The sequence below is a fragment of the Pistacia vera genome, unplaced genomic scaffold (genome assembly GCF_008641045.1).
Source record: "Pistacia vera cultivar Batoury unplaced genomic scaffold, PisVer_v2 Contig260, whole genome shotgun sequence".
Classification (NCBI taxonomy): Eukaryota; Viridiplantae; Streptophyta; class Magnoliopsida; order Sapindales; family Anacardiaceae; genus Pistacia; species Pistacia vera.
This window is the reverse complement of record NW_022196069.1, coordinates 1,232,818-1,259,970: the sequence shown is the minus strand read 5'-3', so window position 1 is coordinate 1,259,970 and position 27,153 is coordinate 1,232,818. Positions and strand designations below refer to the sequence as shown.

Genomic DNA, 27,153 nt, shown 5'->3' with positions numbered 1-27,153 from the left:
TACCAACCTACGACATTTTAAGCACTCTTGACAATTGCTCTTGTCACTTTCTCGACTTCAAGTTCAAAGTGTTTCTACTTTAACGTCCATTTCAAGCATTACTGACCATTGCTCTTGTCAATTTCTCAAGCTCAAGTTCAAGTTCAAGTTCAAGTGTTTCTACTTTAACGTCTATTTTAGGTACCAGCTTTAAATAAGTGGGAAATTCAATTATTCAATGAATGTGCTTGAAAATGGAAGTGAAGGAAGGAAAATCAACGGTTCTCTTTAGCATCATTATTATTCCCAACTCAGAAATTTAAGAAAAGACCAGCAATTTTCTTCCAACCCCAACACTCTTTAAAACAAATGCTGGTGCCACTTTTTGTAGATCAAATTAATTTTATAATATTAAGAAGGTTGGAGTTTGGGACCATTTCGGTTTGAGATCATTCTCCCACAACTATTGATGATAATGGCAAGTTAGGATACAGCTTTCATTTACACTTACACTTGCGTGAGATCTTGGTTCTCTGTTAGTGGGTTGTCAAAGTCATATCACTTGAGTCAAGCTTGGCTTCAACTAAGTTTCTGTAGTCATATCTTCTCCCTTTAAACATGGTTCCTAGATTTCTAACCCCATGTCCCAAAGTCAAAACCATTTTTTTGGTTCCAAGTATTATTATATCAGTTCTAACTCTGATGAATTCAGTGTACTTGTTCATTTTCTGGCTCAACTTCAACTTTCAACTACTCCCTTTTAATACAAGCCCCTCAACTTTCATTTTGCATACATCATTGATGCATAACACAAAATTTTCACTTATCTTGGTGAATTTGAAGTACTAAACCCAGGAAAAAAAGTTACCAAAAATCTTCAACTTTGTCCCAGTTGACAGCCAGTAATTAGCTCTTGTAATTAACCAACAAAAACTTGATAAGTTAACTTGCTGGGCAGTTCCATTGACTGAGAGGCTGATGAAAGGCTTCAAACAAGTTTTTTTCTATCACCACAAATAAATAGGAGCATGAAGTTAAATGCTACTGAAAAAACTGTATAATTTTCTATTTGACCATAAGGGTTTACAGGGAAACAATGGGCACTGAATCTTTTTCCGATGGGCTGGGGGATTGGTTGTAGTGGAGGTAATCATTCCTCAGCAGCTTAAAGCTATGCCGACTTTTCAGTGGTCGGTTTATATTTTCCATTCTTTCCACTAGGCTCATTGCATCATCTTCCTCCTAAGGTCAATCGTCCTTGTATGTTGATTTTTTTTACTTACTTCTTCTCTTTCCACTTAGGTCAATTAATTAATTCATTACTCTCTTTTTCTTTCACATGTTTGCTCCAACTCCAAGGTATTCTTCTTACGTTGGATTTGATTCCACTAAGGTGATATATATATTTTTCTTTTGGTGACCGAGGGTGTCCGGATCAGCTTGCCCGCACTTCAACTAATCATTTGGGACCCTTAAGTTGACAACCATGTAAATCCCCTTAGTGACTGTCCCTATTAATAACCCATATAGATCAAACTAAAAACCTCTTGAGTAATGAAGAGTTTAGGTCATATAAAAAGTCCTTTAGAGACACTCTTATATACTGATATCATATCTAAGAATGAAGTCAATCTCATTAATAGAGAGTAGTTTTTAGAAGAATATAAAAATATCACCTTAACCATCAGTGGGTGGCCTAGCAGTCAACTAAGATTCTTGGGTGTATTACTCAAGAGGTTTTGAGTTCGATCCATATAGGTTATTAATAGGGGCAGTCAGTAAGGAGATTTACATGGTTGTTAACTTCAGGGCCTCAAATGATTAGTTGAGATGCGGGCAAACTAATCCGAACACCCTCGGTCACCAAAAAAAAAAAATATATATATCACCTTAGTGGAATCAAATCCAATACCTTGGAGTTGGAGCAAACATGTGAAAGGAAAAGAGAGTAATGAATTAATTAATTAATTAACCTAAGTGGAAAGACAAGAAGTAAAAAAAATCAACATACAAGGACGATTGAGCTTTAGGAGGAAGATGATGCAATGAGCCTAGTGGAAAGAATGGAAAAAATAAACCGACCATTGAAAAGTCGGCACAACTTTTGTTCATTATATTTAAAAATCAATGAAAATGTTCTTTATTTATATGAAAGATGTTTTTTAAAATAGAGAGTACCATTAGAATTACTCTAATAGTACACTTACGCTTTGATTAAGAATTTTTGTAATTAACCTTTTAAAAATCTAAACGTCCAAACATGAAAAAAATTTATATATTCGAATTATACAAGAAACTTTATAATGATTAGTTTATATCATGTTTGCTGTATACACATGACATGAGAAGGTGATGAATGTTTGGGTTGAAGTTTGTGCTCTACTTGTTAGGATTCATATGTCATCTCAACTTAGAATCCTCAATCACAAGCTGCTTACTTAGTGCTTTCATCAACACCAATAATACGAAGAGTTGAACCAACATGCATCCATGATTGGAGGGGTGATCTTTTCACTCCCACCACCACTCGGGAAAAATAGCTTAATTAATTCCCCTTGCTTTGACAATCAATGGAAGACCGATGGTTTTGTCCATCTTCTGTTTGGTTAATTTGTTTAAAAAATACATTAATATTACGTATACAAATTTCTCAAAGTCATGTGGTTATGTCTTATCAGTATCACATCAATTGGAATAAGAGATTTATTTCTTTGTAATTAATACATCGTTGACACTTACCGGATGATAGTGAAAAGATAAAAGAGGATGTAACATAGTCTAGTTTGAGTCACCACGATTCTTAATAAAGATAGTTATCTGAACTCTTATCCAGTTAGTAGTTATAGAGAAAGATCTAATATGGTCTCCTGAATTTGAGTTCTCACGACTCTTAATAGGTGTTATTAGAGCTCTTATCCGGTCGGTAGTTTCAAAATTTTAGGAGATTAGTTGAGGTGCACGCAAGTTGATCCGGACATCCCTGATCAAAATTTAGATCCTGAGTTTGTATATGTAACACTCATTACTTCATAAATATGAAATAGTAGCGTTTGTTTTGGCGATTTTTTCTACATTATTGAATGATTCTTTCCTTATTAGGAATCTGAAATATAGAAAACAGTAAAGGTGACATTTTGATTCTTGTTTGCTTCATTTGCTTAGTGCTTATAGATACTAATGATCAAAATCTCCTTTCAAATTGAGTGAAATGTTTTGCTTAGTGCTTAAACAAATATGAATTATACATGATTCATAAACAGTGTTGTCCATCAAAGAGGCACAATACATAACATGAAACTTGGATTTTGGTCTTTATTCTATTCACAAACACATGTGAAAGTTGAAACATTAATAACACTACTTTTTTTTTTTTTTTTTTTTACATGATATGAAAAGTCTAATTATGGGTACCCTATAAGAGGGGGAGCAAGTGGAGCCTTCTTTAATTATGTAGAATAGTCAATTTCAATCTTGGCGAAATCCAGGGTTTTCTTGCCCTGCAACTTGTTTGTTACATAGTGTTTACTGTACTCTCCATGGTTATATCTTCTATACTTGCATAGGTTGTTTTCATCCAACAGTTCAGGCATTGGACCAAGCTCTGTTTCATAATCAGGAGCGTAGAATGTGGCAATGGAGAGTCGGTCTTTTTCTCTGTGTGTCACTGCCCTGTGCTCCACACTTTTGTATCTGCCATTTGTTAAAACCTACATCATAATGATACTAATAAATTAGCAAGAACCATAATTTTTTAACATTCAGAAAAAGGGTTTAAGTAATTCACTAGATTATGCTTTTCTTACTTCCATTGTGTCACCAATGTTTACAACAAGTGCATTTGCAATAGGCTGAACAGGGACCCATGTGTTGTTCTTAAGAATTTGAAGTCCTACTGAGCTACCCTTGCCCTGTTGCAGCACTGTGAGAGCACTTCCATCTGAATGTGGGCTAAGACCCAAAACAAGGTCAGGTCTTGAACATGGTGGGTAGTAATTCATTCTCACAGCTTGCACAGCTACCCCAAACATTTTTTCAAATACATCACCTTTCAAACCCAGGCTCATTGCTATATATTTCAACAGATTCTCACAAAGTTTCCTCACTCTGCTTGAATAATTCTCCAGAGTTTGACTGCCGAAAAGCACAAGTATTACATTTGGTAAACCAAAATATGACATTTCTGCAAGTTACATTTAAGGGGTTATTACTATTACCTGAACTCAGCTGGTTCTGCAGGCCACAGTTTTGGGTTCCTTATGCAGTGAGGCTCAACCCCAAGAGCAAACATGTTACACCAGTCTAATTTTTGGTTTTCCGAAAACACAAAAGCTTGTCCATATCCTTGAACTGTCCCTGGAGCCATGGGGTATTTTTGTTTCTCTTCTAAAGGCAGCATGAAGAAATCTTTGGCCACCTTCTCTATGCTTTCAAGTAAACTGAGATCAATCTCATGGTTGATCACCTGAAAAAAAGTAACTAAAGATTAGTTTCATCATAACTATTTTTTTTTTTTTCACAAAGAACTTCAGCATGAATATTAAAACAATATATATGTACCTGAAAGAATCCCCACTGTTCACAGGCAGTAGTGAGGTTTAAGATTTCACTATGAAACTCATCTGGGTTGCCTTTGATGAGCTTTGAGAAGTTGATAATGGGAATGTCAGTAGCTGATGATAAAGCTGTGGCCATTGTTGGCCTCTCAGTTAAGTCCCTAACAAATCTTTCAGGAATTGTGGTTGGTTTGGCCTTTCTCAGTTCCTGAACATCATCAATATGACCAACTTTGACAGGAAAAATTGGTGCTGGAGCCATTGAAACAGAATTTTGAAGCAATAAATTACTAACTCAAAAGTAAGAAGTAGCAAAAAGCTTTACTTGGGAGCTCCACTGCTTGCCCAACTCTTTATTTATAGAGAAAGAAGGTTAAATATCCAAACACTTTGTTGCATTATGTGTGGTCCGTAGGGGCCCATTCAGCTCTTCATAATTTAAGAGAACTTTGATTTACAAGCAAATGCATCGTGATTCATGGAAACAATGAGCTTGGACCACAACTGACACAATCTGATCAGTAATAAAACACAAACTGGGTAGTGCTTACCATATTTCATCTTTAAATAATATTTCTTTTCCAATTTTCAAGTCTGGCAGCGTAATATGCTTTTATCCCTTTTTTTTTTTTTTTTTTTACAAATACACCCCAGCCAGAATTAGTGTCCAAATGTGTTTAACGTCAATCTTTTCCTGTATACATCCCCATGGTCACAACTTGAAAAATTTTGGTTCCCCTTTTTTTTTTTTTTTTTTTTTTTTTTTTTTTTGTGGATGTAAAAAGTGAACAAACTTAAAAAGGTTTGAGAACCCAAATAACTCCAATCAATTTAGCATTTGTGGAGAATAAGCAACAAAGATCTTATCTGATAAAGACTGAAACCTGAACTTCACATGCTGTAGAAACACTTTTTTATCTCTAACTTTGTTTGACTCTCTTGAAATTATCCGGCACAAAAGTGGACCAAACTTTCAGTTTTTTCCAAGCTCACCAAGTGTCTTACCTTTAAAAATCAGCATGTAAGTAGAAATAATTAATCTTTAATATTTGCCCAAGAACAGTTTCTTCTGCAAACTGCTATTTGATCTGTCAAATATTCATAATTGGAGGACTTATCTTATGGAATATGTCCTGTTTGTTTGTCTGTTTATTTGTTGGTATTTTATCGCATCATGATAAAATAGAATATGAAGGTTTAACTACTTGGGTGGTCGAGTGTATTACTTAAAAGGTCTTGACTTCGAATCCCTTTTTCAAGCTCTTACTTGGTCGATAGTTACAGAGTTCTAAGAGATTAATTGAGATACGTTTAAGTTGATCCGAACACCCCATTATCAATATGTATAGATAAGTTTAAGTGAAAGACTAAAGAGGGAAGAAATGAATCAAATAATATGCTAGTAGTACATTAAGTTGTCCCTCTTTGCAGACCTTGTGAGTGGTAGTAATACTAGTAGGTAGGGGCCATTCTCCAACCATGTCTCCTATTCTGCAGACCAAAACTAGTGTCCATTGTCATCATGCCTTTGTCCACCTTTCTCATTTCTCCTCTACTTGGATAAATAAATTAAAAAAAAAAAAATATGCTCTTTTGGTTTTCAAGTCCTTGAACACCCCACAACTTGGGCTTTCGTAGGCATCAACTAGCTTTAATATGTTTTAAATGTGTCAAATTATTTGATTTTAGGGAGAAAGAATGACCTTTTCCCACCCAAGGTTTGGCGAAACGACACTTTTCCACCCTTCAAGTTTAAAAAAGACAGTTTCCCTCCCACCATCCGTTAACTTTAACTGAAAAAAGATAAAACGGTAAATTCAAAAAACAGTTAAAGGGTTATTATGTCATTTTATTCCCTATGTATAAACTTAAAAGGAAAAACAAAAACCCTAAATTCAAACCCTTCTATCCTTCTTCTCCAAAATCCTTCAATCCCAAAACCCATTGGCGATAGTGGACGGCTGAATCCGATCAAACGATATCTCAAAACTTTACAGCTGGTAAATTTAAAGATCGCGCCACCTCCGCTCGTGCTAGAAGTTGTGGTGGATGTTGTCGTTGTTGTGAAGATTGTAGTTATTGCGTTTGATGCGGTAGTGACGGTGGTTGATTTTGTGGAGGCTATGTCATTATAGTGGAGGATTTTGGGGAAGCGATGACGAAGGTTAGGGCACAAAAAGAAAATGGGTTGGAGAATTTCAAGGCAGTGTGCTCCAAATTGCGTGCCCTGAAAGAATAAACAAAACCTGGTGGAAGCTCTTCAATTTCAGCATACTTTTTGGAGGGAGAAATCTAGGGTTTCTTGGTTTAAAGAGGGAGATAGATGTTCCAGATACTTCCATAATTGTGCAAAGATTAAACGTGCTAAATCTTTCATTCATGCCCTCTCTATTGATGATGTTTTAGTGGAAGATAAGCAAGGAAGAAAGATAAAAGTGGGATTGGGNGACCTTGTGAGTGGTAGTAATACTAGTAGGTAGGGGCCATTCTCCAACCATGTCTCCTATTCTGCAGACCGAAACTAGTGTCCATTGTCATCATGCCTTTGTCCACCTTTCTCATTTCTCCTCTACTTGAATAAAAATTAAAAATTAAAAAAAATATGCTCTTTTGGTTTTCAAATCCTTGAACACCCTACAACTTGGGCTTTCGTAGGCATCAACTAGCTTTAATATGTTTTAAATGTGTCAAATTATGAAATCAAATATTTCTCACATTAAGATTCAGAGGGTTTGATTTTAGGAGAATGACCTTTTCCCACCCAAGGTTTGGCGAAATGACACTCCCTCACCCTCCAAGTTTCAAAAAGACAGTTTCCCTCCCACCATCCGTTAACTTTAACTGAAGAAAGATAAAACGGTAAATTCAAAAACAAAAATACTATGCTTACTCACGAGTTTTACTAATCGTCTTACTACTTTTGTTAAAATTACACATAGTATCTATACTATGCATATAATATCCGTACTATACGTTATATTTACAAAGGATAGTAAGATGGTGATTAAACATAGTATTACTCATTCAAAAAACAGTTAAAGGGTTATTATGTCATTTTATCCCTATGTATAAACTTAAAAGAAAAAACAGAAACCCTAAATTCAAACCCTTATACCCTTCTTCCCCCAAATCCTTCAACCCCAAAACCCATAGGCGATAGTGGACGGCTGAATCCGATCAAACGAGATCTCAAAGTTTTACAGTTGGTAAACTTAAAGATCGCGCCACCTCCGCTCGTGCTAGAAGTCGTGGTGGATGTTGTCGTTGTTGTGAAGGTTGTAGGTATTGCGTTTGATGCGGTAGTGATGGGGGTTGATTTTGTAGAGGCTGTGTCATTATAATGGAGGATTTTGGGGAAGCAATGACGAAGGTTAGGGCACAAAAAGAAAATGGGGTGGAGAATTTTGGGGCGGTGTGCTCCAAATTGCGTGCCCTAAAAGAATAAACAAAACCTGGTGGAAGCTCTTCAATTTCAACATACTTTTTGGAGGGAGAAATCTCGGGTTTCTTGGTTTAAAGAGGGAGATAGATGTTCCAATTACTTCCATAATTGTGCAAAGATTAAACGTGCTAAATCTTTCATTCATGCCCTCTCTATTGATGATGTTTTAGTGGAAGATAAGCAAGGAAGAAAGATAAAAGTGGGATTCGGATTTTTTCTTTGAGAGGTGAAGAACTTGAAGATTTTTAAGTTGGTCGGAATGCACCCACCAATTCCGACCAACTTTTTTTCAGTTTTTTATTTTTAATTTTTATAAATTTTTTTCAGCTTGGATATGGATTTAAATTAAAGGGTATTTTTGTCTTTATACTAATTATCAACTTATTTTACTAACGTTTCTTAACAATGGGTGGGAAAGTGAGTGTCGTTTTGAAACTTAATGGGTGGAAAGTGTTGTTTCACTAAACTTTGGGTGGGAAAATGTAGTTCTCCCTTGATTTTATTATAAATATAAAGCTTTAGATTAAATAAAGAAACACCTCAATCACCAAAGATTTAGGAAGACAAAATTATGAGCTACTGGTTTTTTTTTTTTTTTTTTCAACTAGGCTATTTTATATTATGAATTTATGAGTGTTATCCTTTATTAGGACATTTAGCTTTTGCTCAAAGGGGGGGCCGTTTTTACATTCAGATGATGAGAATCAGAAAGTCTTTTAATCAAGTTCTCTTTTTTACCTTTCCCTCTCTCGGTCTTTCCCGCCAAATTAAACAGTCTTTTTTTCACACCAAAGTTTGTTTGATTGAAAAGCTTCAGAAATGTAACCATTTAATTTCTCTATACTTAACTCACACCAACATTTTGAAATCTGGGTTTTTCAACGACACTTTTACCGCAAATCATCTCATAAATTGCTATGTGAGGCTCCAAGAAACCCTGAATGCGCATAAAGTGTTCGACGAAATGCTTGACCCAAACGTTGTATCATATACTTCACTCATGACTGGTTATATTAACATGGGTCAACCCCAAACTTCTCTATTTATTTTTAAGGAAATGTTTGGAAGCTCAGTTTTGCCTAATGAGTTTACATTTGCGACAGTTATTAATGCGTGTTCAATGCTTGCTGACCTCAAAACCGGTACAAAGATTCATGCCCAGGTTGAAGTTTTTGGGTTAGAATGTAACCTTGTGGTGTGTTCTTCACTTGTTGACATGTATGGGAAATGCAATGATGTGAATGGAGCTAAGGGGGTTTTTGATAGGATGAGTTGTAGGAATATTGTTTCTTGGACTTCCATGATTGTAGCTTATGCGCAGAATGCTCAAGGTGATGAAGCATTAAGAATGTTTAGAGAGTTTAATTATTTGTTGAGAGACTGTCCGAATCAGTTTATGTTATCCAGTGCGGTCAATGCTTGTGCTAGTCTCGGTAGGCTAGTTTCTGGGAAGGTTACACATGGAGCGGTGATTCGTTGTGGCCATGATTCAAACTATGTGGTTGCTAATGCACTAGTCGACATGTATGCTAAATGTGGTTGTGTTACTTATTCTAATAAAGTTTTTCAGACAATATCACATCCTTGTGTGATAGCTTACACTTCGATGATTGTAGGTGCTGCAAAGTATGGACTTGGGAGATTAGCACTTGAACTCTTTGAAGAAATGATTCAAAGAAGACTAAAACCCAGCGATGTCACCTTTGTCGGTGTCTTACATGCTTGTAGCCATTCAGGACTTGTGGATGAAGGCCTTGGATACTTAAAATCGATGCCTGGAAAATATGGAATCATGCCTGATGCAAAGCATTATACATGTGTTGTTGACATGCTTGGCAGAACTGGTCGTCTTGATGAGGCCTACCAGTTAGCAAAATCTATCCAGGTTGATCCAAAAGCAGGTGCTCTCTTATGGGGCACACTTCTTTCAGCTAGTAGACTTCATGGAAGGGTGGATATTGCTGTTGAAGCTAGTAAGCAACTAATAGAATCCAATCAACAAGTTGCGGGTGCATATGTTACATTATCAAACACTTATGCATTGGCTGGGGAATGGGAAAATGCTCATAGTCTTCGCTCTGAAATGAAGCGTACAGGGATTCACAAGGAACCTGGCTGCAGCTGGGTTGAGATAAAGAATGAGACGTATGTGTTCTATGCTGGTGATGCATTGTGTGAAAGAGGGAGTGAGGTTGTGAGTTTGCTGAGAGAACTGGAGCTGAAAATGAAGGAAAGGGGGTATGTGGGAGGGAATAGAGGGTTGGTATTTGTTGATGTGGAGGATGAAGCCAAAGAGGAAATAGTGAGCCTGCACAGTGAGAGACAGGCTTTGGCTTTTGGGTTGGTAAGAATACCCAAAGGAATTACCATCAGAATAATGAAGAACTTGAGAATGTGTAGCGACTGTCATGAGGCTTTCAAGCTGATTAGTGACATTGTGGAGAGGGATTTTGTTGTGAGAGATGTAAATAGATTTCACCATTTTAAAAATGGGTCCTGCACTTGCGGGGATTTTTGGTGACTAATCAAACAGTTTTCATGTCAATTGTGCTCTACTGTAGCTGATTTGGTTCCATTGTGAACTTGCCTTAGTTTGATTTTGCCAATACGGTAATTGTTTCATATAATGGACATTTTCTCAATTTTATACCCATAAGTTACTCGATTCACCCATGCCACTCTCTACCGCCAATACTTGTTTAGACTTTGCCATCATTCAAAATTTAATCCAACCAACCAATCTGAAAAATAAAATCAACAAAATTCTTGCAATTAATTGTTGAATCAAAAACAACATTGTCAAAATACAGCCAAACTAGAAGGGGAACTGTTGAGCAAACAATCAAAATGTCTATATTTATTATTATAACAATTCAATTATGATACATGTTCCACAGAAATCTGCAAACAGAAATGAACAGCCCAAGTCCATAATATTCTAAACATATCATCTGAGAATTTGGTCTTGTATATACAGCAAGGGAAAATTTAAGAAAGCAGTAGAAGAGGCAAACAATGGCAATTTGAAGGCCTGTTTTATCAATGCTTGCAGCTGGCTTCCACCACCATGTCAATAGTCAATAAACCATTTCACCCAACTAAAATCAAGATTCTAATGTACTAACAATCAAATTCAACACAAAAAGTTTTTAACAGTTAAAAGAACTCATATATCGCCTGCCTCTCCTTCCAGTACCTCTTAAAAAAGGGTAGCTTCTCTCATTTGGCTAGAGATTACAAGTGCAATATGATATCTACACCCACAACAATAACAATTAAGATCAACATCAAATTCTCATAATCAGAGTTTTACTTCTTCCAATCACCTTCAAAATTGTTATGAAAAATAGTCTGCCAATTCACAAATGCAATGGCGTAATAATGGAACGTTACATTATAATACTACATACAAACACAAGTGAACTCAGCATTTTCAAGATTGTTCCAGTGACTTGACAGAACTCAGTGTTTTCATAAGTCCTGATTACTCATGTTCCATTTAGATAGGCAAATCTATAGAAATAAAATTTCGGTAACAATATGCATCTTGCTTTGTAAATTGTATTACATAGTAGAAAAGGGTTTAAAAGAATTTTTCTTCAGCAAAAGGAAGAAAGAAACTGTGTAATTTTTATTTTAACTGTCATTATCCTATCACTTGACTAAATATTATAATTGACTTGTTATGTGGATCCAAACACAAGCTCCTTAAACTGATAGTAAACAAACGGCAATACTATTTAACCTTGAACAGACTTGAAAGCACAAAACTATAAGCACAAAAAATACCTCCAATTATCCTGCGAGAAACTGAAAGAAGGACGGCCATAATCCCCCAAGAAAAATCCTCATTGAAAATAAGATAAAGAGAGAGTATAGCTTTACCGCAGGAATCTTTCTACAGCTCAAGGAGGAAGAATGAGCAGCAAGAGTTTGTATGCCTTCATATCCAAGGATCTCTTTAATCAGTTCATTGATGTAGCAGATGGGACAGCCTTGCCCGCAGTCCAATTGAAGGCAAAGCAATAGATTTTTTTTTATACATATATAAAAAACGAAAATAAATGATAAAAAAGCAAAACAAGGTTGAAAAAAATTCTTCGAATGGTAAATAATAAAAACTTTGCAAACCTTTGCTGTGGAGATTAATTTCTACGCAGAAATAACTCTGAACGATAAATACTTCCATGCAGGAAAATGAGAACGATTTGAGCTTCTTGTCTCACTTAGTGACAACAAAAAAGAAACTCGATCAAAACAAAGGGAGCTCTATGATACAACCTACAAAGAAACAAAAAATTAGTACATAGTAGATGCAAAGCAAAAGACTACAAGCCAGAGTTCCCTGTTAGTACCATAAGGGAAAGAAGCTATATCATGATGTCCCCACAGATTCAACTGATAATTATTAAGAAAACTGGCAGATTTAGTAAAAACAGAAGCTCAAGGTGACAATTTCACAATATACAGGGAAGCTTCCCAAAGAATACCATTTTCTGTCCAACAAAATCATTCATAACGGTAAGAAAACTTAAAGCTCTCACTAGGAAATTGGTCGGTCATCACTATATCAGTATTCAACCTCCTCAAAATGGTTGCCTCATGATTTCAATCTCTAAAAATAATTTTATTTGCTCGAGCTACAAAAAAAATTGGAGCCAAAAAATATAGTACTAACTTGCTACATAACCTCCAAATCCGCCCCCAAACAATATCCTATCCTCCTTTGCCAACCCACAAAAAAAAGCCTCAACGGTGTAGATGCTGTGCCCTTATCCATGCAAAATAACAAGCTGAACCATAATTTACAAAAATTACTAATCAATCTCACTTTGTACACATGTACTGAGAAGTAAAGAGTCGTTGATGACCACTTCTTTGTAGAAAAACCAAGCAAGTCCAGGCAGACACCTTCTTCCCAGTTTCTTTTCCTGATGCCTACCCAGTGGCGAAATGTAAACCAGACAAACACAATATATACAGTGTAAGCTAATCTCTAGCACCACCAAAACCAGAACAGTTTATGGCCTCCATCGCAAGCCGAACTAGACGAATGAGTCCATCCACATCCTGGAAGCTGAAATCAATCACCCTCCTAATAGTAGTAATACGCTCTGTATTTTGAGCCTCTTCAAGGGTTACATTAGCTACTGCAAAAGCATTCTGTGATTTTCTTGAGGCTTCCAGAGCAAAATTTACATCCTGTGTCTGCAAAACAGTACGCACACTAACATATTCATCCCCTTTTACCATCACAGAATAAATATAGCCAAACTAGACAGGACCTACACATCAAAACTATGATATCCACTAACAAATTTGATACTTAAATGATATAATAATTCCTTTATTTTTAATGGCATAGCTAAATAATCCAACAACTACAATAGTAAAGTACAAGACATATATCAGGAATCACTCCTAAATTTATGTAAGTAAAGCAAGTCTACCAAAGATAAAAAGCAAACTTTCATGCCAAAAGAATTTAGTCCCAGTATAGCACTAAATATGCTGAAAGTCGGTGGCTGAGAGTTCCCATTAACCTCCTTAACACTTCTTTATGCGATTTATACTCAAGGTGCTCTGCATAGTTTTCTCTATTAGTGAAAGAGGGAGTGAGGTTGTGAGTTTGCTGAGAGAACTGGAGCTGAAAATGAAGGAAAGGGGTTATGTGGGAGGGAATAAAGGGTTGGTATTTGTTGATGTGGAGGATGAAGCCAAAGAGGAAATAGTGAGCCTGCACAGTGAGAGACTGGCTTTGGCTTTTGGGTTGGTAAGAATACCCAAAGGAATTACCATCAGAATAATGAAGAACTTGAGAATGTGTAGCGACTGTCATGAGGCTTTCAAGCTGATTAGTGACATTGTGGAGAGGGATTTTGTTGTGAGAGATGTAAATAGATTTCACCATTTTAAAAATGGGTCCTGCACTTGCGGGGATTTTTGGTGACTAATCAAACAGTTTTCATGTCAATTGTGCTCTACTGTAGCTGATTTGGTTCCATTGTGAACTTGCCTTAGTTTGATTTTGCCAATACGGTAATTGTTTCATATAATGGACATTTTCTCAATTTTATACCCATACGTTGCTCGATTCACCCATGCCACTCTCTACAGCCAATACTTGTTTAGACTTTGCCATCATTCAAAATTTAATCCAACCAACCAATCTGAAAAATAAAATCAACAAAATTCTTGCAATTAATTGTTGAATCAAAAACAACATTGTCAAAATACAGCCAAACTAGAAGGGGAAATGTTGAGCAAACAATCAAAATGTCTATATTTATTATTATAACAATTCAATTATGATACATGTTCCACAGAAATCTGCAAACAGAAATGAACAGCCCAAGTCCATAATATTCTAAACATATCATCTGAGAATTTGGTCTTGTATATACAGCAAGGGAAAATTTAAGAAAGCAGTAGAAGAGGCAAACAATGGCAATTTGAAGGCCTGTTTTATCAATGCTTGCAGCTGGCTTCCACCACCATGTCAATAGTCAATAAACCATTTCACCCAACTAAAATCAAGATTCTAATGTACTAACAATCAAATTCAACACAAAAAGTTTTTAACAGTTAAAAGAACTCATATATCGCCTGCCTCTCCTTCCAGTACCTCTTAAAAAAGGGTAGCTTCTCTCATTTGGCTAGAGATTACAAGTGCAATATGATATCTACACCCACAACAATAACAATTAAGATCAACATCAAATTCTCATAATCAGAGTTTTACTTCTTCCAATCACCTTCAAAATTGTTATGAAAAATAGTCTGCCAATTCACAAATGCAATGGCGTAATAATGGAACGTTACATTATAATACTACATACAAACACAAGTGAACTCAGCATTTTCAAGATTGTTCCAGTGACTTGACAGAACTCAGTGTTTTCATAAGTCCTGATTACTCATGTTCCATTTAGATAGGCAAATCTATAGAAATAAAATTTCGGTAACAATATGCATCTTGCTTTGTAAATTGTATTACATAGTAGAAAAGGGTTTAAAAGAATTTTTCTTCAGCAAAAGGAAGAAAGAAACTGTGTAATTTTTATTTTAACTGTCATTATCCTATCACTTGACTAAATATTATAATTGACTTGTTATGTGGATCCAAACACAAGCTCCTTAAACTGATAGTAAACAAACGGCAATACTATTTAACCTTGAACAGACTTGAAAGCACAAACTATAAGCACAAAAAATACCTCCAATTATCCTGAGAGAAACTGAAAGAAGGACGGCCATAATCCCCCAAGAAAAATCCTCATTGAAAATAAGATAAAGAGAGAGTATAGCTTTACCGCAGGAATCTTTCTACAGCTCAAGGAGGAAGAATGAGCAGCAAGAGTTTGTATGCCTTCATATCCAAGGATCTCTTTAATCAGTTCATTGATGTAGCAGATGGGACAGCCTTGCCCGCAGTCCAATTGAAGGCAAAGCAATAGATTTTTTTTTATACATATATAAAAAACGAAAATAAATGATAAAAAAGCAAAACAAGGTTGAAAAAAATTCTTCGAATGGTAAATAATAAAAACTTTGCAAACCTTTGCTGTGGAGATTAATTTCTACGCAGAAATAACTCTGAACGATAAATACTTCCATGCAGGAAAATGAGAACGATTTGAGCTTCTTGTCTCACTTAGTGACAACAAAAAAGAAACTCGATCAAAACAAAGGGAGCTCTATGATACAACCTACAAAGAAACAAAAAATTAGTACATAGTAGATGCAAAGCAAAAGACTACAAGCCAGAGTTCCCTGTTAGTACCATAAGGGAAAGAAGCTATATCATGATGTCCCCACAGATTCAACTGATAATTATTAAGAAAACTGGCAGATTTAGTAAAAACAGAAGCTCAAGGTGACAATTTCACAATATACAGGGAAGCTTCCCAAAGAATACCATTTTCTGTCCAACAAAATCTTTCATAATGGTAAGAAAACTTAAAGCTCTCACTAGGAAATTGGTCGGTCATCACTATATCAGTATTCAACCTCCTCAAAATGGTTGCCTCATGATTTCAATCTCTAAAAATAATTTTGTTTGCTCGAGCTACAAAAAAAATTGGAGACAAAAAATATAGTACTAACTTGCTACATAACCTCCAAATCCGCCCCCAAACAATATCCTACCCTCCTTTGCCAACCCACAAAAAAAAGCCTCAACGGTGTAGATGCTGTGCCCTTATCCATGCAAAATAACAAGCTGAACCATAATTTACAAAAATTACTAATCAATCTCACTTTGTACACATGTACTGAGAAGCAAAGAGTCGTTGATGACCACTTCTTTGTAGGCAAACCAAGCAAGTCCAGGCAGACACCTTCTTCCCAGTTTCTTTTCCTGATGCCTACCCAGTGGCGAAATGTAAACCAGACAAACACAATATATACAGTGTAAGCTAATCTCTAGCACCACCAAAACCAGAACAGTTTATGGCCTCCATCGCAAGCCGAACTAGACGAATGAGTCCATCCACATCCTGGAAGCTGAAATCAATCACCCTCCTAATAGTAGTAATACGCTCTGTATTTTGAGCCTCTTCAAGGGTTACATTAGCTACTGCAAAAGCATTCTGTGATTTTCTTGAGGCTTCCAGAGCAAAATTTACATCCTGTGTCTGCAAAACAGTACGCACACTAACATATTCATCCCCTTTTACCATCACAGAATAAATATAGCCAAACTAGACAGGACCTACACATCAAACCTATGATATCCACTAACAAAATTGATACTTAAATGATATAATAATTCCTTTATTTTTAATGGCATAGCTAAATAATCCAACAACTACAATAGTAAAGTACAAGACATATATCAGGAATCACTCCTAAATTTATGTAAGTAAAGCAAGTCTACCAAAGATAAAAAGCAAACTTTCATGACAAAAGAATTTAGTCCCAGTATAGCACTAAATATGCTGGAAGTCAGTGGCTGAGAATTCCCATTAGCCTCCTTAACACTTCTTTATGCGATTTATACTCAAGGTGCTCTGCATTGTTTTCTCTATTACATGTTTCATATATCCTTTCCAGGCCTCATAAACTATTACAACATGTCCAGAGTAAGTGATGCCCATCTAATCACATATACCTAGATCAAAGCACCTTTAAAAGAACAATCATAAACAAGTATGTATTAAAAAGGTTTGGTAATATAAAAAAATAATAAAACTAGAAAAATGTAAGACTGCACACCACATTGAATCAACTTACAAAGTCAAGCAACCGAATAAAATTTGGGCGGTTTCGAGCAACTATGACATGGTTTCCAGTAATATAAGAAGGAGCACCCTTGGATGAAGTAGCCTTATCAGCTGTTACTTGATTATTTAAGTTATCAACATCTGATGCAGAAGAAGACGGAGATTCACCTGAGGAAATAACTCAAACAAGTGTTACATGAAGTACAATGTTTCAGGGAGGCTAGCATGTATCAACATATTTTCATTTTTGTCAAGACATATAAGTATTATCTACTAAAAAAAAAAGATCAAATGGGAGAATGCAGGACAGTAACACCTGTTTAGCTCTAAAAGATCACAAATTTAGAACTAAATTCCAAGTCAAAAGAAGCGAGAATGCAACAGTAGCTGGAAGTTTACAAAATGTTATATCAAATTCAAGAGATATGAGAGGATGTATTTTCATTAAAAAATAAAATAATAATTTTTCGGCATCCCATTCTTAAGTGGAACACTTCTCCCCAACAACTAAAAAAATTTGAAACATCTCAGAGCAGAAGATTAAAGTAATTTTAGCTAAAAATCTGAACCTCAAAACTGAAAAATAAATCTCAATAGTTTAACTACTATTAAGTTCTCAAACTATTACATCGTCCAACCTTTTCTTAAGAACTTGCTCCTACCAGATCTTCTTATAAGGTCAAAAGGAATACATCACCAATCAAAGCAGGTAGACCACTCAAATAGAAACAAGCCTTAAATATATACCAACCAACACTTCACTTCATTACCTTGAGAAGCAATGTGTAAAGTTGTTTGCAACTCATTCCCATCCCTACTTGCACTTGAATGTTTGCAGTAAACTACCCTCATATATGCAACCTCAATGCATTTATAGGCTAAAGCAGCAGCAGCCATCTCTTGACATCTTTCATATTCATGGGCACAGGATCTGTGAATCTCATTAACAAAAGTTACATGATAAGTTACACATTTGTACAAAATAAGTTGAAAAAGGAAATACCTATAGACTCTCACAACTATATAAATACTACAACTAACATACAATCAAATACAACTTCGAACTCAACTTACTCATAAAGTTTAGCTGCAGTGTTATACGCTTGTATTGGAGTTATCTCCCCATTTTTTCCACTCTCATTAGTGAAAGTTTCTAGAAGAAAAGCCCCATGAAGAAACTGTAGGGCAGCTTGGAAGTAAGCCTCATTACTTTCAAAATCAAAGCCTGAGCTCTAGAAACAATGAAACCAAGGAAAGAGTTAGAAATCAGAACAGAATATCAAATATCAATCCCAGAAACAAAATCTAAAAACCGGAAAAGACCAAATTGAGAAACCTTAAGGCGATCTGCATAGTCTCTGAGCTCTTTGGCTTCTTTCAGGGCATTAGTAGCATTCTGACTGGAGGATTTCATACTTCTACAACTTGGACTGTGCTGAGCTCCATTCCTGTTACCCACAGTTCCTGGATGATTTGATGCTTTTGACACATCACCTTTGCGAGAATCAACTGGAATTTCATCAAGCATCCCTTCCCTTTGGGATCCCGGCACTAATTGGTGAACCCCCATTTTTTGTCCACCATTACTTTGACAAAGTGATACCAACTTCGATATCCCATTTCTTTCCTCTCTTTGTAAATGATTAACCTTCTTTTCAGCCCCATAATCCAGCATCAGGTTTTGCTGGGAGGCAACTTTTCTATTGGTATTAGCACACAATTTCAAATTTGAATCTTGATTTTCCTTAACTGCAACCTGCTTTTCCATTCTACCATCACTTGGCAATTGCCTTTCAAGATCCCTCCTGCTAATGAGAGTCTTCTCATCCTCAGAAAACTTAGACCTAGACCTCTCAGGAATTCTATTTTTATCTTCATTTCTAATTTCCTTGCACATTGCATGATTAGGAACGTCAATCTCTGATTCATACTTCACATTCTTCTTCAAAAAAGATTGATTAATCTCACCAACACCTTCCCCATTCCAGCAACTTCCAGGATTGCTGTCAACAGGTGGACGATTACTTCCACCATCATCTTTCCCAAAAATTTCCTCTGCTGTTGATGTAAGTTTATCTGGATGGAAGGTCCTAAATGGAGATGAGGACACTGACTCTACTGGTGAGCCTTTGACTTCTGCAAAGTTTGCTCTATTTTTATGAGAACCTGTAACCTTTGAAGAGCTTGAAGTTGTTGCCTCAGACACTTCTCCAGATCCAAAAACCCTTCTCATTAAATCTATGCCATCCAAAGCATGTTGAGATGCTAGTTTTCTTCTGGGTTTCTGAAGTTGCTGATCCTTATCAACACTTCTAACATTTTCCATACCATCAACAAGATGATCGTTACTTGACATGAAAGGTGTCAGCCTACTGTTAGATTTATGACCAGCACCTTTATTTGCACTGGAGTTCTTTCCCGCAGTCTTTTGAACCCTGGGTTTCTTTTCCCACCCAGACCCAATTTCACTGCTTTCCTCCTTTATATATTCCTTACTATCAAGCCCATTAAGATTCTCCAGTTGCTTTCTTTTCTTCACAGAATTATTTCTTAAATCTTGTGTTTTCATATCCAAGGATCCACCATCCAACGAGACCTCAGCTTGATCTCCCAATTTCTTCCTAGGAAGAAGTAATTTGTCCTTCATATCACCCTTCACATCCTCTAAATAAGAGAACCCATATTCCAGCATTCTCTTCCCACCTGCCTTAGATTGCAAACCAGCACTTGTCTGGTGATCCACCCTCCGAATGTCCACATCACAATACTTATGTTTGTCCGTTGCACACATATCTTTTATCTTAGATTTCTTCAAAGTTGCATAATCATGTTGATCAGCACTCCTCTTGTTTTTTATATTTAACTGCTTGGCATCACCTGAAGATATAAGACAAAAGAAGCTAAGTAACTATATACAATCAGATCAATAGTCTGAAAACCAGTAGAAAATCAGTCTAAAATGAGTTACACACCTCCATTCATTTGCTTTTCTTTTGATTTACATTTGTCCTTCCCAGCATTCAAGTTGCATGACATATTGAAATGGAGAGAATTTGGTTTCTTCATAATCTTTGATTCTGGAAGAGGCTGGTTCATTTCATTTATACTTCTACTTTTCACAGAATCCCGCAGTTTGTTCTTAGTGGACTTTGATGTCTGAATCCCACCACTACCATCTGCTTTAGGAATTTCCTTCAAGCCATTATTTTTCTTTCCACGAATTGAAACAGAACTGAGGCTCTGGTCATGCTGTCTGCCATGAGCTAAAGTTGTCACTGAAGCAGTTACATTACCATAATTTTGAATGCTATTTTGACCCTCAATAACCGAAAGTTGGTACAATGCCCTGACAGCTTTTGTTGTCTCCTCCTCACTGATATCACACCGATTCATTCCAGGCCTAGACAATATATCAAAAGCAAAAAAATCAAACACAGAGAGACATGTGTTTTATGAATAAATGAATGTCCATATATCTGTGCACTTATATAAATTTACGCACAAAACACATACATAGTGAGAGTGCATACATAAACAATGATAACCATGCATAACAAAAAGAATTAGGAGTTTATCTTAAGTTTTTTACTTAACACCATAAATCAATTTTACTGGATAAGCTAATATTTCATGCTCATGTATTATCCAAAAATAGGAGGAATGAAACTTACAGCCAGTTTAGCATGCTACACAACCAATCATCTGGGAATTGCTCAGGCTTTGTTCCAATTGGTAGCAGCCGCCACTTCTCACAACTGTCACAACAGACCCAGTTCTCTTCTATAAGTATAGGATTCACTACAGCTGCAACACTTTCAGTACCATGTCTACTTTCCAGATTACAAGGACCTTCAAATGGAGCATTGTTGACAAATGGCCCATGCATTGCATGATTGGACACTTCTTTACCACTAGAATTTTCCCATGATTTATCCAACAATGCATCATGTTTGAGTTCTACTTCCAAATTATTTGGGCCAAAGTCCTTCGGCCTGCCACCAGACTGCCTCTCCAATGGATTCTTTGACTTCCCCAAATTTGCATCTGCAAAATCATAACGAAAATTCTTGTCCTTATTCATATCTTTTCCCAATTTCAACTTCTGCTTCTTACTTTTGCATGTAGAAGCATCATAAGCAGCAGTCGTATCTTTTGGTGCCATACCAGTACCATTCCTCGAGCTTTGCTTTACTGAAAGAGTAAAAGCTTTTCCTCTTCTTTGGTTGCCATTTGACTTCTTACCTTCAATGAATGGATTAGTTCTCACACCATACTCATCAGTTTTATCTCGTACATTATTTGGAAGTTTCTTATCAACCTTCTGTTTTCGAGGAGCTATTGCAACTTCAATAGATTTGGATCCGTCTGAATGAGATTTTGAAGGGGCAATTGCTTTGTTGTCTTTACACCTGCCATTTTGCATATGGTAATGTGAAACATCATTCTGAGAACATACCCCTCCCTGTTCCCAAACCCGTTCAACCAAACCGCTTTTACTATTCTTCTGACTCCCACCACTGTCCTGGCCAGATATTGACTCTAATGAATCTTCCATCCCCAAGTTGGATGAAAATAGTATATTGCACCTCCCATCCTTATTAGCCTCCTCAAGGATTTCAGATGCACTACCTGTGCCTTTCACAGAGTCAAAAAAACAAATTGAATTTGCTAGAGGTATGCATCTTAAGGAATTAGAATTTATCTCCTTACACCCTAAGGTCTCAATTTCAAATTCTTTCTTTGGAAGAGAAGTTGTGTTACTCTCATGCTTCATATCAGTCATATGCTTTAGTGCTCCAGGTCTTCCACTCTTTCCCACTAATTTTGTTTTCTTCTCTTTTAACACTTTCCCATCACGCATATTAGCAAATGAATCATCTGCTAACAAGGTAGAATGTTCTTGTCTGCTCCTGAGGAGAGGTACAGGTTCCCACCCTTTAGAATCCTTTCCTATCAAGCAAAGCAGACTTTCATGAAGTGGTGATATCAGCACACCCTCAGGGACTGCAAAGGAAGTCATCACCTGTTTTGCACAAACACCATCAGTTATCCCTAAAGTTCAACTAGTGATAAAAAAAAAAAAACAGATATGCGAAACATATAAAGGACCGTTACCTCAAGAATACTAGTGGGAGATTCCTCAGCAGTCTCTCGAGGTACAGGATCTCGTCCTCCATTTACCTCAGCACTGTTCCCCAATGATGAAGATGGAGAGTTCTCAATCCCAAGACCGCTATTTATTGCCACACTTTTGTGAGCCATTTTATCAGAACTCACTTTTATTCGAACTCTCAGTATTCTTTGATTGGTCAAATTTTCAGATTTATTTGGACTTCCATCCTTCAACTTAAACTTCTCAGCAACTTGAGAAGATATGGGCAAATGATGCTTCACAGAAACACCTCCAGGTAGCATCCCTGAGTTCAGAAGTGAGTGGTCACTGCAGGAAGCAATGGCAACTCTCGCAGAGAGGGGTGCATTTGAGGTAGGCTTTAAATCTTGAGAGGCACCCTGCATGATAACATAACCCACAGTTCTAAAGTAAATTGGCTTTTCACGAGCTGTAACTATCAGTTGTCTAAACTTGCTTACTAGCAAATGTCAAAACATAAAAATAAAATTTGTCCATTTACCTCCATGGAAAAATTATACTGAGATCTTAGTGCGGTGGAGTCTCTTTGTGGAGTCTTTCGACATACTTGAGTTGAGGGTAACCGTTCATGTGTAGGTAAAAATGAGCCATACGGACCGAATTTTGCCCCTATCAGAACAATTAATACATCATAAGATCATTGGCATATAAGGACTTTGATTACCCTGCTCAACTGTGATTACATAGGCTTTTCATTACCAGCAACTTCCATTGTATGCCACTTACCCAAATTATCTACAGAAACCGCACCATCAAAAGCTTTTAGATGATGCCCCAGAACAATTTGAACTTTCTCATCCTTCAAGAAAAAGAAACTAAACCATTTACTAGTGCCATTACAAATATTGAATTAGAAACACTTTATAAACCAAAAGTCAATCTTCGAAAACACAGGTAGTTTGAGGAACAACAAATCATTAGACTATCTGTTATTAGCATCCAGAAAGAATCTCATATCATTAGGTTAACTATATATATGAACAAGTTCTGAAGCACTAGTATCACATATAGTGTCAACCCTATGATTGACTGCCTTCTTTCCTGTAATTTTCTCCGGAAAGAATCAATGAGTCTATGATTGCCAGGCTCCACTGGAAGCTAAGTCATTTTCAAAGTCGTAGAGATAAACCATGCAGAATTCTAGAAAAGCAGATGTATGGTTTGAATATCCTCAACAAAACCATTTCCCATAAAGATAAAAACATTTTAAAAAAAGTTGCCGCATTGTCCTTCAATCAATAATGAGCGCCTTAAACATACCCTTTTCAATTCATTTTAGAACAAAACAGCTAAACCACCCAGTAAATGCACACACAAAACAAGTTTCAAAGAGTTTTTCCTTCATCCGCCGCTTGATTACTGAGAAAACCAAGCAAAACAAAAGTACCAGGGAAAGTTTGAACCACTTGTGATCATTTTTTCCATTCCAAACATGAAAATTTCAACTGTATAACAAATGTAGCTTTCCATGGAAACAGAAATCTCAATTTCAGGGAAAAAAAAATCACTTTATTTCAATTTCTTTCTCATGAGAGCAACATCCCCAACCAATACATTGCATACAGCAACACTTAATTTATTTTGATTACCATTGCAAGTCTTGATTAATCTCCACAATTAAGAAAAATCCTAATTTTTGTTTTAGAAGGGAAAAAAAAAGACTCAAACTTGAATGAACTAGAGCACAGAATTCAGTGGATAAAAAAAGTAACACAAAAGAACAACCCTTACAATGTAAGAGAGATCAGTGTCAGGGTTAATGTCTTCTTCGTCACCCTTGCAATAGTGAGCCTCCCCCTCGAGCTCAAAATTCTCATCCATCTTTACCATCCAAAAATAAAATAAATAAATAAATAACAACCCTAACCCCAAAACCCTAACTCTCCACCTTCCCTAAAATCCAACATCACTAAGAAAGAAAGAAAAAAAAAAAAAAAAAAAAAAAAAAAAAAAAAAGCACATGGAAACCCACAAAGGAAATCACCCAAACAGAACTTTTAAGTTCATTAAACCAAAAACCCTTGTCGAAACATTACCAATGACCCAATCCAAAATAAAATTTAAAAAATATATATTTTTTATTCTTAATAATCCTTCAATCTCTGTCTCGTGATCAGACGGCGGAAATTGAAGACCCGATAAGCGCCTCACTTTGTTAATTTTTTGAAATTTCCAGTTTCTCTGGTTTTGTCTCTGAAATGAGGAGCGGAGACGGAGCTGCGTTTATGCTTTGTATATTTTTTCTATTTTTCGGGAGTGTTTGGTTGGGTTTATAATTTATTTATTTAATTTATATTTTCACTTTCTCTTTCCTTTTTCGGTGCTCTTTCCCTTCTTCGGGCTCGCAATTTATTTTTATAGGCTTCAAGCAAAAATTAAATATTATTCTTTTCTGCGATTCCTTTCCTTTGAAAGATTGCGTTGGTTGATGGCGCGTCGTGATGAGTGAAGAGTCCGTCTTTCTTCCGCTGTTTGGGAACAAGACAAAACAAAACTGCGTGTCGAACGGCGCCGTTTGGAGTTTAGTTGTAACAGTATAATAATGGCTGCTTGAGACTCACTTACGTTGTGCTTGTGTTTTGCCTTATTTTTGTCATCTCCATTTCATGATTCTGACCATTCTAACTCAATCAATCTTCCATCATTTCGTCTTTCTTCAAAATCCCATACAAATTTGACCCATTAATTATTTAATCAATATTCTAAAATCATTCTCTCTCTCTCTCTCTCTCTCTCTGTATATATCATATAAAGCATAATGAAAATCATGGTCAATTTTTTTTTTATAATTCCGTCTACATTATTTAAAAAATTATATATTGCACGTCAAGTTGTATTCCAAACCATTTTTTGATGACCGAGTAGGGCGACAGAGACTCTTAAGTATGTGATTCAAGAAGTTTTAAGTTCAATTTCTTTGGGTTACTAGTAGAGGGTTTACTCGATCCTTAACTTCAGAGCATCAAGGGTCGCTAGACACTAAACAAAAAAAGTTTTGTTTCAGTTTTTTTATAACGTTACATGTTATAAGATATTATTTAGGATATCCTATCATTTATTATCTAGTGTGCATCTGATATGCTAAATAAAATACGGGATTTTTCATATTAAAATCATAATTATATAAATATGTCAATAATTTTAGGATTCGTTATCTAAATCAATGATATTATGTTATTGTCTATTATATTTTCTATGCTATTTATTGGAAAATATCCCACAATAAATGCAGTGCTTAATACAATTAACAAAATTAGTACAAGATAGGGATTTTATTTAATTATAAACCTCCTCCAATTAAGAGAGAAAACAAGGGGAAAAAAAAGCCATAAATGGCGGGTTTTTACGTTGAATTATCAATATATATTTTTCTCGAATATAGGGGAGTTGGCGTTTTCTTGTCAAAATAAGGGTGAAGTTAACATTAAGCATTGTTTGTTTTAGTTACCTATCGATTAAAATAGTTTATTTAAAGACATAAACACTTTTAAAACAAAGTATGTATTTATAGGATTTATTTTATGGCTTATGAGAGAATTAGAGATGCTCTCATAAACTCTTTTGGAGCTTATTTAACGTGTTTGTTGATACTTGATTTTGACACTAACTATGCACGCGTGTGAAGTGCTAAGCGGACTCAGAAATCACACGTAATATGGAAGTATAAAAAGAGATGCTGAGCAAGTAGCAATTTTTAAAGTGGTTCGTATGCTCTAAGGTGAATCCTATGTCCACTATGATTATATTAATGATTGATTGCAATCAGGTCGCACTCGGCAAGCTGAATTACAACAGTAAAATAAATGGAGAGACAGAGAGAGAGAGAGAGAGATGGATGAGTCAATCCCGTAAAATAGAGGAGAGTCCTCTATTTATAGTTGGAGGATTCAAGTTAGTAATCATGATTCTGCGTGCGGGCAGGTGTGGTACAATTTCTAACCCGCTTCCCATTGGTTGTCTGCACGAGAGATATCTTTAAATCGCGTAGGGCTTTAGCAAGTGGACAATTCCTAGCCACTCATAAGTCTAGCGTTCACCTGCCTCACTAACGATGGCCTTACCCCTCTCGTCCTTGCGGGACGTGGCTGCATCTAGACGGCAGAATACCTTCTTGAATTCTGATTGGTTTCTGCTGATTTATGCTTACGCCAGCCCTGATTTTTGAGCATAGCAGAAGCCCCCTAGTTTTTAAGGTTTAAGGATTGAACCTTGAGAATTTCATTATTATGCAGTGACTTAACTTGTCCTGGATGACACTTGATCGAGCCGATCAAGCTGCATGGATCCCTAAGAGCTACACTAGCAACCTGATGTGGTTTTTTATGGCAGGTTCAGCGACCTGATTTAAATCACAATCAGTGCCATATCAACATGCCTTGAGTCTCGACCCTAATTTGCGACCTAAAAAAGTCTCATCACATCTCTCATCAAAGGCGATGAGTAGCATTGTTTTGAAATCGACACGCGACGAAGAGTGTTAATTCGAACGATCTCTTCAGATGTTATCTGTTGCGTGTAACGGTTCACCTAACCAATAAAATATCTTTTATTCTGACAGGCTTGTCCATTACACAATATGTGCCAGCCATGCACATTTAATGCGAGCCATGCTAAAATGACATTCTCCTTCAGGACATTAAATGTAGATAGGGGAGCATTTAATGTGGAGGAGGGTAACCGTGCCGTCGTTTGGTTATTCCAATGGAGGGAAACATCAATTGGTGTTTACAAAGCATGGGGGTTACTCTTCTCGCGGATGAACGACACGTGGTCGCAATTAATGGCGAGAAACGTATCCTGTCC

At 36.3% G+C, this 27,153-nt stretch overlaps 3 protein-coding genes and 2 long non-coding RNA genes across 6 annotated transcripts; 1 reads left to right on the top strand and 4 right to left on the bottom strand.

Moving 5' to 3' along the window:
- Positions 1-3,216: 3,216 nt before the first annotated feature.
- LOC116132849 (protein SRG1) lies at positions 3,217-4,937 on the bottom strand. Its single transcript, XM_031418521.1, has 4 exons — positions 4,537-4,937; positions 4,194-4,441; positions 3,783-4,110; positions 3,217-3,686 (listed from the first exon to the last, which is right to left on the bottom strand). Exons 1-4 carry the CDS (start codon positions 4,792-4,794, stop codon positions 3,426-3,428), a joined length of 1,095 nt encoding a protein of 364 aa, XP_031274381.1. The 5' UTR covers positions 4,795-4,937; the 3' UTR covers positions 3,217-3,425.
- A 3,726-nt stretch (positions 4,938-8,663) lies between these two features.
- On the top strand, positions 8,664-10,556 carry LOC116132872 (pentatricopeptide repeat-containing protein At4g15720). The gene has a single exon (XM_031418554.1). It carries the CDS (start codon positions 8,669-8,671, stop codon positions 10,493-10,495), a length of 1,827 nt encoding a protein of 608 aa, XP_031274414.1. The 5' UTR covers positions 8,664-8,668; the 3' UTR covers positions 10,496-10,556.
- A 273-nt stretch (positions 10,557-10,829) lies between these two features.
- On the bottom strand, positions 10,830-13,185 carry LOC116132873. Of its 2 annotated transcripts, none has more exons than XR_004128465.1 (3): positions 12,465-13,185; positions 11,860-12,255; positions 10,830-11,228 (listed from the first exon to the last, which is right to left on the bottom strand). It is a non-coding gene; the product is annotated as an uncharacterized LOC116132873 (long non-coding RNA). The 2 variants fall into 2 exon arrangements; XR_004128464.1 differs by lacking the exon at positions 10,830-11,228 and having other exon boundaries at positions 11,785-11,969; positions 12,106-12,255.
- Positions 13,186-14,258: 1,073 nt separating this feature from the next.
- LOC116132869 lies at positions 14,259-16,120 on the bottom strand. Its single transcript, XR_004128463.1, has 3 exons — positions 16,081-16,120; positions 15,534-15,683; positions 14,259-15,397 (listed from the first exon to the last, which is right to left on the bottom strand). It is a non-coding gene; the product is annotated as an uncharacterized LOC116132869 (long non-coding RNA).
- Positions 16,121-16,296: 176 nt separating this feature from the next.
- LOC116132874 lies at positions 16,297-24,248 on the bottom strand. The gene is made up of 11 exons (XM_031418555.1): positions 24,082-24,248; positions 23,077-23,149; positions 22,832-22,959; positions 22,314-22,709; positions 20,870-22,221; positions 20,171-20,598; positions 18,535-20,075; positions 18,273-18,430; positions 17,969-18,129; positions 17,209-17,366; positions 16,297-16,610 (listed from the first exon to the last, which is right to left on the bottom strand). The coding sequence occupies exons 1-11, from the start codon at positions 24,169-24,171 to the stop codon at positions 16,392-16,394; spliced, it is 4,704 nt and encodes a 1,567-aa protein (XP_031274415.1). The 5' UTR covers positions 24,172-24,248; the 3' UTR covers positions 16,297-16,391.
- Between the last annotated feature and the right edge of the window lie 2,905 nt (positions 24,249-27,153).